The sequence below is a fragment of the Capricornis sumatraensis genome, chromosome 1, assembly GCF_032405125.1.
Source record: "Capricornis sumatraensis isolate serow.1 chromosome 1, serow.2, whole genome shotgun sequence".
Classification (NCBI taxonomy): Eukaryota; Metazoa; Chordata; class Mammalia; order Artiodactyla; family Bovidae; genus Capricornis; species Capricornis sumatraensis.
In genome coordinates this window covers 107,860,061-107,875,071 of record NC_091069.1, presented here as the reverse complement: position 1 = coordinate 107,875,071, position 15,011 = coordinate 107,860,061, and the positions used below count along the sequence as shown (strand labels likewise).

Below are 15,011 nucleotides of genomic sequence, written 5' to 3'. Positions count from 1 at the left end.
TGAAAGTTTCCTCATCGCTTGGTGAGCCCCTCCTCTAATTCAATCTTTGTCTTTTGTCTTTGCTGCCTTGCAGGGTTGGTACAGTAGGCTTCACTAGACTTAGCTGCAACTCAGAATGTCTCCTCCAGCCCCTGAGTAAATGCTGATGGTCTTGTGGAGAGTGGATTAAGAGGACGAGCTAAGTTCTCAATCCCAATTAAGAAGCGGAGGAAAATTTAAACTGTCTCCTTCAAAGTTTATCACAACCACCACCATCAAGACAGCAAACCAAAGGACAAAGACTTTGACCTGCTGTGTTGCTCTGTGTAGTCCAGTTCACGTATGGTTTCCAGACTTGGCTGGGGTTACTCATGAGTAAATAAAAAGTCGGACACTTCTGTCATTGGACGCTTTTATTCGCAAAGTAACCAAACATGAGGGCTGTCCTGGAGACAGCAGACATTGCCATAGTGGCCCTGTATTTTATCCTGGTCATGTGCATTGGGTTTTTTGCCATGTGGAAATCTAATAGAAGCACCGTGAGTGGATACTTCTTGGCGGGGCGCTCTATGACCTGGGTAGCAATTGGTGCCTCTCTGTTTGTGAGCAATATTGGGAGTGAGCACTTCATTGGGCTGGCAGGATCTGGAGCGGCAAGTGGATTTGCAGTGGGCGCATGGGAGTTCAATGCCTTGCTGCTTTTGCAACTTCTGGGATGGGTTTTCATCCCGATTTACATCCGGTCGGGGGTATACACCATGCCTGAATACTTGTCCAAGCGATTTGGTGGCCATAGGATTCAGGTCTATTTCGCAGCATTGTCTCTGATTCTCTATATCTTCACCAAGCTCTCAGTGGATCTGTATTCGGGTGCCCTCTTTATCCAGGAGTCTTTGGGTTGGAACCTCTATGTGTCTGTCATCCTGCTCATTGGCATGACCGCTTTGCTGACCGTCACCGGAGGCCTTGTCGCAGTAATCTACACAGACACCTTGCAGGCTCTGCTCATGATCGTTGGGGCACTCACACTTATGGTGATTAGCATGATGGAGATTGGCGGGTTTGAGGAAGTTAAGAGAAGGTACATGTTGGCCTCACCCAATGTCACTTCCATCCTGCTGACGTACAACCTTTCGAACACAAATTCTTGTAATGTCCACCCCAAGAAAGACGCACTGAAAATGTTGCGGAACCCAACAGATGAAGACGTTCCTTGGCCTGGATTCATCCTCGGGCAGACCCCTGCTTCAGTCTGGTACTGGTGTGCCGACCAGGTCATCGTGCAGAGGGTCCTAGCAGCCAAAAACATTGCTCACGCCAAAGGCTCTACCCTGATGGCCGGCTTCCTGAAGCTTCTGCCAATGTTTATCATAGTGGTCCCCGGAATGATTTCCCGGATACTGTTTGCCGATGACATAGCTTGCATCAACCCTGAGCACTGCATGCAGGTGTGTGGGAGCAGAGCCGGGTGCTCTAACATTGCCTACCCGCGCTTGGTGATGAAGCTGGTTCCCGTGGGCCTCCGGGGCCTGATGATGGCCGTGATGATCGCCGCTCTGATGAGTGACTTGGACTCCATCTTCAACAGCGCCAGCACCATATTCACCCTCGACGTGTACAAACTCATCCGCAAGAGCGCCAGCTCCCGGGAACTAATGATCGTGGGCAGGATATTTGTGGCCTTCATGGTGGTGATCAGCATCGCTTGGGTGCCCATCATCGTGGAGATGCAAGGAGGCCAGATGTACCTTTACATCCAGGAGGTAGCTGACTACCTGACGCCCCCAGTTGCAGCCCTGTTCCTTCTGGCGATTTTCTGGAAGCGCTGCAATGAACAAGGGGCTTTCTATGGTGGAATGGCGGGCTTTATCCTTGGAGCAGTCCGCTTGACACTGGCCTTTGCCTACCGTGCCCCGGAATGTGACCAACCTGATAACAGGCCAGTCTTCATTAAAGACATCCATTACATGTATGTGGCCACAGCGTTGTTTTGGATCACAGGACTCATTACTGTAATTGTTAGCCTTCTCACACCACCTCCTACAAAGGAACAGATTCGCACCACCACCTTTTGGTCTAAGAAGAGCCTGGTGGTCAAGGAGAGCTGCTCCCCGAAAGATGAACCATACAAAATGCAAGAGAAGAGCATTCTGAGATGCAGTGAGAATAGCGAGGCCATCAACCACGCCATCCCCAATGGAAAGTCTGAGGACAGCATCAAGGGCCTGCAGCCGGAAGATGTTAATCTGTTGGTGACCTGCAGAGAGGAGGGCAACCCAGTGGCTTCCTTAGGTCATTCGGAGGCAGAAACACCCGTGGATGCGTATTCCAACGGGCAGGCAGCTCTCATGGGTGAGAAAGAGAGAAAGAAAGAAGCAGAGAACGGAAGCCGGTACTGGAAGTTCATTGATTGGTTTTGTGGCTTTAAAAGTAAGAGCCTCAGCAAGAGGAGTCTCAGAGACCTGATGGAGGAGGAGGCTGTTTGTTTACAAATGTTGGAAGAACCTCCACAAGTTAAAGTAATACTCAATATTGGACTTTTTGCTGTGTGTTCACTTGGAATTTTCATGTTTGTTTATTTCTCCTTATGAACTTTTAAGGATACGATGAGACACTAACTTAAGAAAATACTGGTCTTTGGAAAACAACAACAACAACAACAAAAACCCTGCAAACTTATGTAACTGTTGCATCTCTCAGGCATTGTTTACGCTGTAGGTTTTAGCCAAATTTTACTTAGCAGAAAAATCATCTATTTGCAAGACTTTTATTTTCCCAGAGATGGATGAAAGTAAATTTTCAACCTAAATGAAGTAAAACTTGTTTAAACAGACTGAATTGTGCAAATGTGGTTTAAAATTTTCCATACCAAAGTAAGGAGAGACCAATTATTCTCATAGAGCACTTAGAGCAGAGTTATATGCTAAGGTATCATGAGTAAGATACACTGTCCGCACTGCCAAATCTTGGTAGGCCTTCTTACCCTGAAATAGAAGACTTGCTCATTTTAACGTTTTCTCTGTCTCTGTAATCCCTACTCCCATTTTAAAGAACTGAATTTGTACATTGTATAATCCATTATGTACTGAAAATCTAACGTGCTTGTGGAGTACTTGTTTCAGGGCAAGTTCCTTTGCCAGGTTCGTTTTGTTAGCATGAGCCTATGGATTCTGTATGCTGGAAGAAAGGGAGAGGAATGTTTCTTGTAGCTGTTCCTGTACCACCAGTATATGGAATGTTGGGAAAAAGTTCCAGCTGTTTTTTGTTTTCTCTTTTCTTTTTTTTCCTCCTCTGAAGTTTAAGTGAACCACACTCAAATGATCACCAAGTAGTCTTGTCTTTATAAAGTTGTATGTCATGACTGTATTGTAAATGATTATGGGGGGGAGAAAATGAAGTTAACGTTGCTGATGATCCCCAGATTTACTGACCAAGTTAAGATTGTTTATATAGTTTGAAAATTAGCATCCCCTAAAGCAGTGTTTGATCAGCTAAGCTGAACAGGTGATTCCTTGTACACCATTAATTCTCTAGTTTTGTTCTTTTCATTTGGTAACATTCTTTATTAACTCGTTAACCTTCCTGAGTGGATCCATTTGGAAAATATGTCCGGAAATTTGAAGAAAAATTAACTCTGCTTTTGTGTTGGCTTGCCCCACTTGATTAGATGGTGATATATTGAAGTTGAGTTTTTAGAGTGAAAATTCATTCTGAGATCATAATGTGTATCCTTCATAAGTTTTTTTCCAATTTTTTTTTAAGACAACATATGTACACAGCCTCTGCATTTTTGTTTAAACAGTTACAGTGACTTAGAGCATATGAGGATATTTCATTGCAAACAGGCCATCAGTAACAGAAAACTCAAAAAGAGTGCATGCTTTGCCACTGGTGGGTTGCAGTATAGTCTTTCTGTAGAGTGGATAGCATATTCAAGAGAACTTCTACAGATTTAGTAGTGTGTCCTATGGAGATTCCAGGACTTGTGTAATTGTAGGATCCTCTGTCTTGGCATGGCTTTGTATCCAGTTTCAGCGTTCCTGGAAGAGAATCCATTTCTCACGGGTGGATTCCCCTTCATGAGCACAGGGTACAAAAGACGTTTGAGAAAAGCTCTCCACATGATGTCCTTCTTTGTGCATGCTGTCCTTTTTCCTCCATGGCAGATGAAGGAAACTAATTTTGTATCTACTTTCTTTGACTTTTCTGTAACCTCTGATATTTTTTAAATTGCATGATTTTATTAACCTTGTATTCTTTAGGGGAAAATTATTACTTTTTTAGATACTTTTGTAGATTTTGAATCAAAACTCAGTCATGATGACTTTAAATTTTTTTGTATTTGTAAACTAAGTTCATTATGATGGACTTGATTAGTTCAGAGTTGATTTTTAGAAATTACTAGGAAGCATAATGTCTTCCCATCTCCAGGAGGCTTTGTGATGGACTGAGTCTGTAGTTGAAAAAATAATTTGTGTTTGAATAGTATGATTTCTGAGAGCTTATTAGAGTGCCTTGCGGAATTTTTTTAGTTTCATTCTTAAGGTTTATAAGCTGGGGGCCAAATGAAAGTAAGGACCGTCCTCGAGTGGAGGCCGAGGCTGTGACATATCCAAGGTTACAAAGTCTGTTGGGAAGAACAGAAAGCCCGGTGTCCAAATCTGGACTTGTGGTTTGTCCTCTTCTTTTCTCAAAGGAACTGTTCTTCTTTTGAGACAGCCTTTTGGTATTTGGGGAAATAATAGGATCTTAGATTTTTCAAATTGCCATTAAGTTGTAGAAATTAAAATTTTTCTTTGAACACATTGCTGTGTAACTCAGCAGTGAGGTTTGACATATTGGCTGAGCAGCCTTCTTATCCCTTCTGTTAAAAGCATAAATGAATAGGTGGTGTCTAAGTGGATTCCCCCCCCCCCCCCGTTTGTTTAATGTTGACTCCTAGTAGTTGGGGTCTTAGCATCCCCCTGCCTTCTCTCTGCTGTTGTCTTAGTATGGTACATAACATACATCATCTTGTGTCTTACTTGTGTGTATATAGCAGTAGGCCAAGTTTAGAGTACTAATGTTTGTAAATAAGGAATGGTTATTAGCATATCCATTAGGATTGTTTATTCTTGCCAGTGTAAACATCACTTTATTTAGACTGAAGTCCCTGAAGCTTGCCCTTTTTATTGCTTCCCAGTAATAGATAATGTGCTTGTATGTGAATTCCTGATTGCCGCTTCATTTCAAGGGACCATTCTTCAGTCTTTACTTCGTTAGAATGATCATGGAATGATACATAGTCTCTCGTAAAGCTAGCAAAATAGTCATACTTTACACTAAATGGGTCCTAAGTGATGACATTGATACCTAGATGTTAACATGTATATATTTTCTTATTGGCTCAAGCTAAGGTTGAGAACTGGCTAAGAGTGATTGACTGAAATAGTTAGCTAAGAGTCAGAATGAAGTGAGGACACTGGTATTCAAAGGTGGAGAAAAATACTGTCTCATCTGGTATCCCCAGTTCTTAGATTTTGTCCTCTCGGGCAGTCTTAGTCTCAAGATCTGATGAGAAGAGCTTGTTGCCCAGGCATGCAGAATGATTATGGGTTCCCTTGTGGGACGTCTCATTTCCCTGTTGAAGAATATTTTGTCCTTCTACCCTGAGATAGTAAGTGGCTTTTGAAACAGCAGAGCCAATCTTTCCCCCAGCCTGTCTTTCCTAGTGAGGTTATCACTCGTATCTTCTGGTTAGAGAAGCATCAAGCAGTAGCCGTGCTGCCGTGTCCTTTGGCCTCGGTCCAGCAGATCTGATCTCCCAAGGCTTCTTTTTCACTTGGCTCAAAGGCGCCATTGTCTTTTTGCAGAAAGAGGCTGGCCTGGGTCACAAAGCCCTAACTCTTAGGGATGGCACATGAAGTAATTAACAGGGCCCTGTTGCTTGATGAAATTTCACATTTTAAGAATTGAGGAGGAAGGTTGCTACTCAGTTCTCTAACCTGAGGCTGAGTAGGGGCTTGAAAGTCTTGTCCAGGGTGGTTAGAACCTTTAAGTCTCTACATTTCTCGGTCCATTGTTATCTTCTCTATATTGAGTTTTGTGGATCCTCTCTCGTTAGAGATCACGCAGTACAGGTTACTTTCATTCTTCACCACCCTGTAGACCTGCTATATTATTAGCTGTTAAAAAGTTAGGCACTACTTTGTTTACGCTGTACTCCCCTGTGTCATTTTCATCTGAGGTATGATGGCTGAAAATGACCACACAGGTATTTAGCAGTGACACCTCTGCATTTCCCAGTTTGGGTTGAGAGATGTTTAAAGACCATTGCTGTTAAATTATGTGACTACAGAGACCCGCCAGGACAAGATTTTCTGAAGAAGTCGGAAAAACTACTAGATGAGATGCTGAGAAGTACCTGGGTGTAGCAGCCCTAGGCTTCAGTATTCATAAGATTTCTCATTAGCTGGGTGTTCAGTTGCTTGTCCTTTTAATGTTGACATTAGCCTGAGCAGACGTCAGAGATAGGACTTACTCCTATTTGTGTGTTGGCCCACCTACCATTCAGAGAGACTGGTTTTCCCCTTGATTTGTCTTCTCTCACATTGCTTTAATTATTCACCTATTCTTTGTTTGAACACTTAACATATTCCTATTTTGATCTTTTGTCAGCTTAATTCACTTTGAGGCTTATTGCCATGGTGTGCACAAGTGGGACTGTGCCCCAGATTTGAAGGCCTGGATCCAGAGAATGATTCACTAAATAGTAGTTGTGTTTAAATATACTAAAATACCTAAACTAAATGCTCCAGAGTTTTATTTTCAGACTTTGTGTTCACTAATAACAAAAGCTCTAATACTAATAATTCATCAGAATTTTATTCTCGAAGCTCATTTTTCAAAAACTCGGCAGAAGTAGTTAAAATTCACACCAGTCCCTTGGAAATGATGGTATCGCAATGTAGAGAGGAATGGAGTTTGTTTTGATGCTAAAAAGCCTTGTTGCAGCAATTAAAGGTAAAAAGCTGGAACCTAGTCGGTTGGCATATAGAGAAACTCTTCTGTACTAGTTAGGTGTGAAGCTGGATTATGTAAGAAGTAATCTTTTAATCACTATGCTTGGTTTTCTTGGTTGGCTTAACTCAGGGCTGCAAACCCCCTTTTCCTCCATTAAGCTAACTTCTCCTAATTTGGTGTGTTTTTTTGGTCAAACTCTCACCTCTGATGGAAGAGTTACTTTCAGTTACTTTGACTGCAGAACAGAATTTAGCTAAGGTTCAAAATTATTGATAGACTTTGTCAGTGCTGAGTCGCACACCATTATTCATGTTGTCATATAAATGTTTTTATTTAAACTTCTCTCTCCAATGCTGGGAATAAGGCTTTAAACTACTGATTCACCTTTAAAGGAATGTTATGTGAATTGATATAATTTTATGTATTTGTTTCCTTCTCAAATCCTTTATAAAAGATAGGGTTTAGCCTTTTGTTTTGGGTTAAGCACCCCGTTTGTCTGGTAACTAATGGCCTTAACCATTGGCATGTAGGCTTTTGTTCAGAAGTAAACACAAAGGTTTGATATATCTGCATCATTTCTCACCTCATGCACTTTATTTTTTGGAGGGAGGACCATAATCTGAGACCTAACTTAAACCAGTAACCTTAATTTACGTAATGACTGAGGTTCGATTTGGCTACCTGGATTTATAGTGTGTTTGGGTAGAGGGATGCTAGAATAAATCCGACAAAGCACAGTGACCTCAGATTCTTGCTAGTGTAGGTGCAGTGCCTTCTCCTCAGAGAAGCCCTGGATTGTAACTGTTTCCCCGATAATGGAGCCACGCGCCCCCCGCCCCCCCGACAGTTTACAGAGAGTGAACCCGCTCAGTGAGGGAAGTACAGTGGTCAGTGGTCTCGGCAGCAGCACAGAGCGAGAGTAGATAACTGCGTCTTTATTGGAGACTTGTATTTGCCCTGGTAAATTCACCTTGTACCCTAGTGCTGCTGGATAAAGGAGTGTTTACTTTTTTTATTGCCTCTGGACAAACTTGTCGGGATAATTTTTCAGTATATCAGTGTCGCCTGTACCTCTGTAAGTGGAGTGTTCACTAATAACTCACTTTTTTGTTTTAGTGATACTGTAGGGTATTCCTTAATATAATCAGCTTCTGAAATTTATGTTTTGATTAGTGCCTTTTGGTTGCTGATATATCTGCTAGTTCACACCTTTCCCTTTCTTGATACATAACTCTTACATAATTCCTCTTTTTAAATTTTGCTATGACTAGTAAGGAAAATACATTTATATTTACATATTTTACATGTAGCCTTTATTTAGGTTCAAAGAACCAGGTAGGTCTAGCTTGTGTTGCAGCTTAAATGTTATTTATTCATCTGTGTTTGCTTTCTTTATATCCTTATTTAAAGATTAAGGTTACTTATCTGTGAGTATGTTTTAACTTTTATCATTTTCCAGTGTAGGTTGGGTAGGCATGTCTGAGAACATATATGTGACAAGTGTTTCACATTCCATGATAAAAAAGCTTAAAGTAAGTTTTATAGAAAGCACAAACCATGTTCCCTCGTGTGTGTAAGTCCACGTGTGGGAAGCACAAGGCTAACAGTGTTCTCAGTATCCCACAAGTGCCCGGCCTAAAAAGCCCACCATGGGTCGTCTCTGGAGTTGTCAGGATGAGCACCGCAGTGTTGCAAGCCCTGGACAGGGAGAGGTAGCAAGGCCTGGACAGGGAGAGGTACCTGAATTGGGGCTCCTGTCACGAGAATCAGTGTTCTAGTCTGAGGACCTGTGTTCTGCTTTGGTGGAGGAGAGAATACTAGTGTCAAGACTGCTGCAATTGTACTGGGGGGTTACCAGCTGCAGCGGGGCCTGTGGGCTCTTCCCTACCATTGAACTGGAGAAACAGGAACAGGCTTCCAGGTTTCTGGTGGGTGGAACATTTTGACAAACTTCTGCTTTAAACTGTAGAGCCTTTGGGTTATTTTTTAAAATCATAATCTGTATGAAATTTTACCTCCTGTCAATAGCACCCTGAGAGCATGGAGAAATCTCACATTTTAATAGGGCAAATACTAATCTTTAATCTTCATGTAAGTTTAATAATCTTAATGAAGTTATTTTTTCATATGCCTGACTACCCTTCATTTTAATAGAGCAGAATTCGATCCAGAGATCACAAGCATCAAACAAAGTGAGACATCTGCCAAATGAACTACTCTTTGCTTTTCACATTGATTGTATTCTTTTGCCTGTGGTGTTACAAGACTAGGTTAGATGAAATCTATGAATATGCCTGCAAAAGAAGAAAAAATAATGTGTTTTCTTGCACTCGGCATTGCCCTTATTTTACTCCTCACTTTCTTCATCTGAATAGTTAGTCCCTGTTTATCGGCAATGAATAAATACATCTCTCTTGGATCTTGCCTATACATCAAAAGATAGGAAAACTCTTTAAGAATGAATAGAAGTAACTACCTTTTTCCCACTCTCCTCTGTTTCATATATTATCTTAGGGATAGTCAACTTTAATAATAATGTGGAATGAAGATTCAAGCTGGTGTAGACTACAACATGGTTTAGAAGAATTAACCTGAGCACTTTGAGGGAGAGAGTATGGCCTACAGCAAAAAGCCAGCAGTTGTGTCCCTACAGCAGTTTTTAAGAATGTAGCACCTCAGGCTTTGGTGGAGTTGAGAGGAACAAGAAATACAGGGAAAAGGAGAGGTTTGAGGAAATCTTTGGCTTAGCCATGTGTGATAAGGCAAAGCAGTAGTAACCTGTTAGTTCTACACTATAGAATGTGCTCTGTACCTTTAAATTTTGTTTTTAAATCTACAATTGTTTTTAAGAACTTAAAGGATGCTTTTGAAGATTCCTTTGGCAGAATATCTTTCACTGATATATCTTTCAGAATATCTTTCTAATTTCCATGAACGATTGCTTTAGTTAGTCTAGGTGCACGTGGCTGTCACGGTGTAAATACGTACAATCAGAACCTTCTCATTTCACTGTGAGATCTCTTTTGAGTGGCAAACAGATCAGCTAGTCTTTTTTGCTCATGGACTTTTCTGTGGGGTTGTTAAAATGCAAAAGCTTTATTATTTTCTTTTTAAATAATGACATATTACATTAGTGTCAGATGATGGTATGGAATCTGTTGCCCTGCTTCTCCCCACCACGATTGCTTCAGTTGATGGATTGCCAACAGAGTTCAGGAATGAAAGCAAGGATTTACCCTTTCTTTGCTTGAATGTTCCATTTTTGTTGCCCGGACCTATGTTGGCAATCACATATGAACTATGTTCTCAGTGCTGCTGCTGCTGCTTCTCCTTTTTTTTTTTTCTTTTGATAAGGTGGATATCAAAAATAGTTGCTGTGCAAAAGTTAGTAGTCTTCTTCAAGAAGAAAACCAATTCCTTTTCTAATATCCTGTGAAATTGCTTCATTCATTCCTTTACTTTTAAGCCAAATGTCAGCAGAGTACTGCTGCCTTCTGTCTAGTAATTTTGATATGTAAGTATTAACGCATTTTTAACAGATGTCTACATTGAAAACTGTCTTTCCCAGTGTCCTGCCTCTTAAAGCTTTGTGCACATGTTCTGTGAGAGACCAGTCTGCGCTGGGCTGTGTATTGTGTACATGGGTTGTTTTGTCAGTTATGCATTGTAGACCAAACGTGATGTTAAATGAAGTTGTTGAGTTACTGGTGAGTTTTTTGAATTGTAAACTGATTTCCAGTGTACCCTTCATTGTCTGCAGCGTGTGTTTTTCTTTTTTTAAGGTTTGACTTACCAAGTCCATCTCATTGTATAACGTTCTAGTTCCGAACAGAAAGTGGAATTTGGTATAAACCAGGTAACTTCCATATTGAAAGGAATACAATTGAAATTGTAGATTTAGGATTGTTAACCATACATGACAGTTCTAACTTGACTCTTCTAACCTATTGTATACAATCTGATTTTTAAAATTGTAGACATGTATGATCTTGGTTTAATGTGTTTTTAAAAGTGTTATTATTTTAAAAAAATGAAGCAAATCTGCTAAAGAGCTGTCAGTTTTCATTACTGACTCTGTAAAATACACTGTTCTTTGTGTACTGTGTGTTATTTTGCCAGCTGCTGCATTAGCCTTTAAAAGTATTTGGAAACTTAAGATGAACTACATTTCTTGCAAAGTATATTCCTTTCTGTGGTATTTTGTCCTGTAACTGAAGTATAGTAATTATTTTATGGAAACGTTAGCACTTCTGTACCAACTTTGAATAAAATGAAAAATTTACATTTCTGTGGCTGAGTATTTTCAGTACGAACACACGTCCGTCTTCGAGGTTGTGCCTCAGTTCCTTTTCTCTTGGCTCATGAAGAGTTCCAGTGCATTCCCCTACCGTTCATTGCTCTTCACCTTGGTAAGCATGGAGTCGCAAGTATTAACTGAGAATATAAAACAGAGTGAATAAAAATGTGCTCAGTGTTTTCACTTCTAATTCTGAAATAATTGCAGATTGTAGGACAATTGTGAGGATAGTGTGAAGAACCCAGGAAACATTTTCATCCAGGTTTATAGTAGTTAACATTTGGCCGCAGCTTCTTGGTCATTTCTCTCATCAGACGCTTTCATGAACCACTTGAAAACATAAGTTGCAGACCTCACTCCCCTTTAACCCTCTTAAGTACTTGGGGGTATAGTTCTTAAAACAAGGACAGTCACCCATATAAGCATAAAATAATTATCAAAATCTGAAAACAGTAGTACAATATTTTAATTTAAAGCTTTGATTCAGATGTTACTCTGTTAAATATCCTTTTATAGCAACTTTTTTTAATTTTTAAGTTTGGAAACCAGTTCATTGCATTTAGCTTTAACGTCTGTCTCTTAGTCTGGAGTGGTTTCTCATTGTTCTTTTTGTCTTTCGTAGTACTGATATTTTTGAAGTTTAGATGCCAGTCATTTTGTAAATTCCACTCCTATTTAGGATTGTTCTTCTCATGACTTGACTCACTATGCATTTTTGGTTACGTTTTGACTACAACATAAGCAATAATAATAGGTCCACAAAGCCTCACATTGGGAGGTGTGTGATGTGTTGTCTCATTATTGCTGACATTGACTTTGATACTTGATTCAAGTGGTACCTACTGTGTCTCTCCACTGTCTAGTTAACATCTTCCCTTTTGGTAATAAGTAAGTTGTGGGGGAGATAATTGAGTTTATCTCCCTGGGTTTCCCTGGTGGCACAGAGGTTAAAGTGTCTTGTCTGCAGTGTGGGAGACCTGGGTTCCATCCCTGGGTCTGGAAGATCCCCTGAAGAAGGAAATGGCAACCCACTCCAGTATTCTTGCTTGGAAAGTCCCATGGACAGAGAAGCCTGGTGGGCTACAGTCCATGGGCCTGCAAAGAGTTGGACACAACTGAGCGACTTAACTTTCACGTTCCCTGATAAACTCTAATTTGGGCTTCCCTGATAGCTCAGTTGGTAAAGAATCACCTGCAGTGCAGGAGACCCCAGTTCAATTCCTGGGTTGGAAAGATTTGCTGGCGAAGGAATAGGCTATCCACTCCAGTATTCTTGGGCTTCCCTTGTGGCTCAGCTGGTAAAGAATCCGCCTGCAGTGTGGGAGACCTGGGTTTGATCCCTGGGTTGAGAACATCCCCTGGACAAGGGAAAGGCTACCCGCTTCAGTATTCTGGCCTGAAGAATTCCGTGGACTGTATAGACCATGGGGTTGCAAAGAGTTGGACACGACTGAGTGGCTTTCACAGAGTTCACATAAATAACTCATTATTCCTCATCAAACTAGCCCATAGTTTTGGCATCCATTGATACTTCTTGCCTCAGCAAGTTATTCCTTTGGTGGTGTAAAACAGTGATTTTTCTTTTTCTTTTTTTACTATACTGAAATCAAGAATTTCCTCTTCTCCCCGTTTATTTATCAGTTTGAACTCATGTACTGCCTTATTTAGTAGGTTATGATTCATTATTGTCATTGTTTTGCTCAGATGTTTCCAGATTTAGCTAACAGGTGTCCCTTCAGGCTAGTTTGGGTTCTCTGCGGCGCGTTTCATTGTTTCTTGAGTACTTACTGGCACAGTGGTAAAAGAATCCGCCTGACAGTGCAGGAGACATGAGATGTGGGTTCAATCCCTGGGTTGGGAAGATCCCTTAGAGGAGGAAATGGCAACCCACTCCAGTATTCTTGCCTGGAAAATCCCATGGACAGAGGTGCCTGGAGAGCTGCAGTCCACGCCATAGTCACAGAGTCAGACACGACTGAGTGTGCGTGATATCGCCTCTTACAGCTGTGTCTGTGCCCTCCAGTCCCTGTATTTTTCTGTTTTATCCACTCCAGAGACTCAGCCTCCAAACACGCATCTAGGGGTCCAGCTACTCCATAAACTTTGAAGCAGCTTTATTTTAGTTCCTGACTCACCCGCATTTTCAGAGGTGTACTCAGTGTTGCCGGTCCCCAGGTCTTGGGAATTCTACAGTGTAAATATGGTTGACTCTTGGTTTTCCCCACTGGTGCTTTTTCTCCACCTGCTTTCTTTTTCCTAAAATCATATTGCTGTTTTCCCTCCTCTCCCTCATTCTTGTAGACTTGTGTGTTAACAGCAACACTGTTTAACAGGAGTTCTCGTAGGTTTTTAAGAGGGTGAGAAATATGCTGCTGTTGAATCCTCCCAACTTGCTGGGGAATCCTGGTATCCACTCTTCACTTAGCTTTTGAAGCTCGAAATTTCAGGGCCTGTTGCCTATTTCTGCCTTATCCTAAAAGAACATGTTGTCAACCAGCAGCACAGTGGGAACTGAGGAATTCTGCTTACCTTGGGAGTTACAGCTTCTATACGTGACCTCCGAGTTTGAATGCTGTGCTCCAGGGTAGATGCTGCTGATTTTAGACTGACAGGAAAAGGAAGTAGAACAGAATGAGGTCTGCCGTTACCTTTGGATTTTACTCCTTCTGGCTCTCATTTGAGATTTTATTGTCATGCTGTAAAATACTATTGTCTCTACTTGGGCCTTGCTGACTCATTAACAGAAGTGTTCTTAGGTGTTTGGAGTCTCAGTTTTGTTGTAATCTTCCCTGGTACACTGTAAGAGTCAAATGTCCACTGGTTTTATTGCATCCCAAGAATCTTCAGAAGTTTGGAGGCACCTTCCTGAGTCTCCCACTGTGTCTTTATTTCCACCCGCCCCCTGTTTGTTCCTAGTTCCTTGACTGTACAGCTCTGATTTTGACCAACAAGATATACTTAGCTTTCTTATGCGTCTCTACCTTTATATACATAATTATATATATAATGTGCATTTGTATATATGTGTATGTGTGTGCTGTCTGCCTTTTTGCAATGAAGATCTTATTTCTCCTGAATTTTATTTCATTTTTTAGTTGAAGCCATTTTTCCGTTCTAGTTGAATTAAGTATAGTTGGTAACTTCTGTCTGTCTTTCCACTTATTCTCTGAAGCACTTATTCATCAGACATTTGTTGACTGCATCCTGTGCGCCAGGTTCTTTGGATCTCCAGCATCTGGTGACGATGGAACAGAAAGCCACTTGGAGAGGCGTGGTTGGGGAAGAGGGTGTCCTGAATAATGGCACTCTCAAGATGCGTGTGGAGTGAGACACACACGCAGGATTAGGGAAGGGGAGGCACACTTTTCCTTGGAAGTAGCTGACTCTTGAAGGCTATTTTGATTTCTTGAATTCCTCCGTGCTTGTAAGCCCTTTGTCTTCTCTTTAGAGTAATGTAGTCCTGTAAGAAGCTTCCTCCCACTGCTTGAATTAAGCACCACTGCAGAATAGTCACGGTTTGGGTCTGTTGTTCACCAAGATAACGCAGATGTGACTCTCTTGCCAAAGCCCGCGTTTCCGCCTCTTCTCGAGGTGTATTTTTAAAAAATTTCCCTTAAACCAGTCGGCTGATATTTTTGCTAAACCCATACGTACAGTGACACTTAGAAGATTCACAGAAGCTAAACTGACTCTGCTGATAACCCTTGTTCTCTACTGTCAAAGCCCTGTGCTG

General features: G+C 41.3%; 2 protein-coding genes across 2 annotated transcripts in view; both read left to right on the top strand.

Annotated features, from left to right (window-relative positions):
• Nucleotides 1–15,011, top strand: part of MRPS6 (mitochondrial ribosomal protein S6) — a 67,014-nt gene that overhangs the window by 23,399 nt on the left and 28,604 nt on the right. The gene's annotated exons all lie outside the window — the stretch shown is intronic.
• On the top strand, nucleotides 414–2,570 carry SLC5A3 (solute carrier family 5 member 3). Its single transcript, XM_068983178.1, has one exon. It carries the CDS (start codon nucleotides 414–416, stop codon nucleotides 2,568–2,570), a length of 2,157 nt encoding a protein of 718 aa, XP_068839279.1.

What these genes read in the sequence shown, in the direction of transcription:
- SLC5A3 (XM_068983178.1), top strand. Translation starts at nt 414, where the DNA reads ATGAGGGCTGTCCTGGAGACAGCAGACATTGCCATAGTGGCCCTGTAT.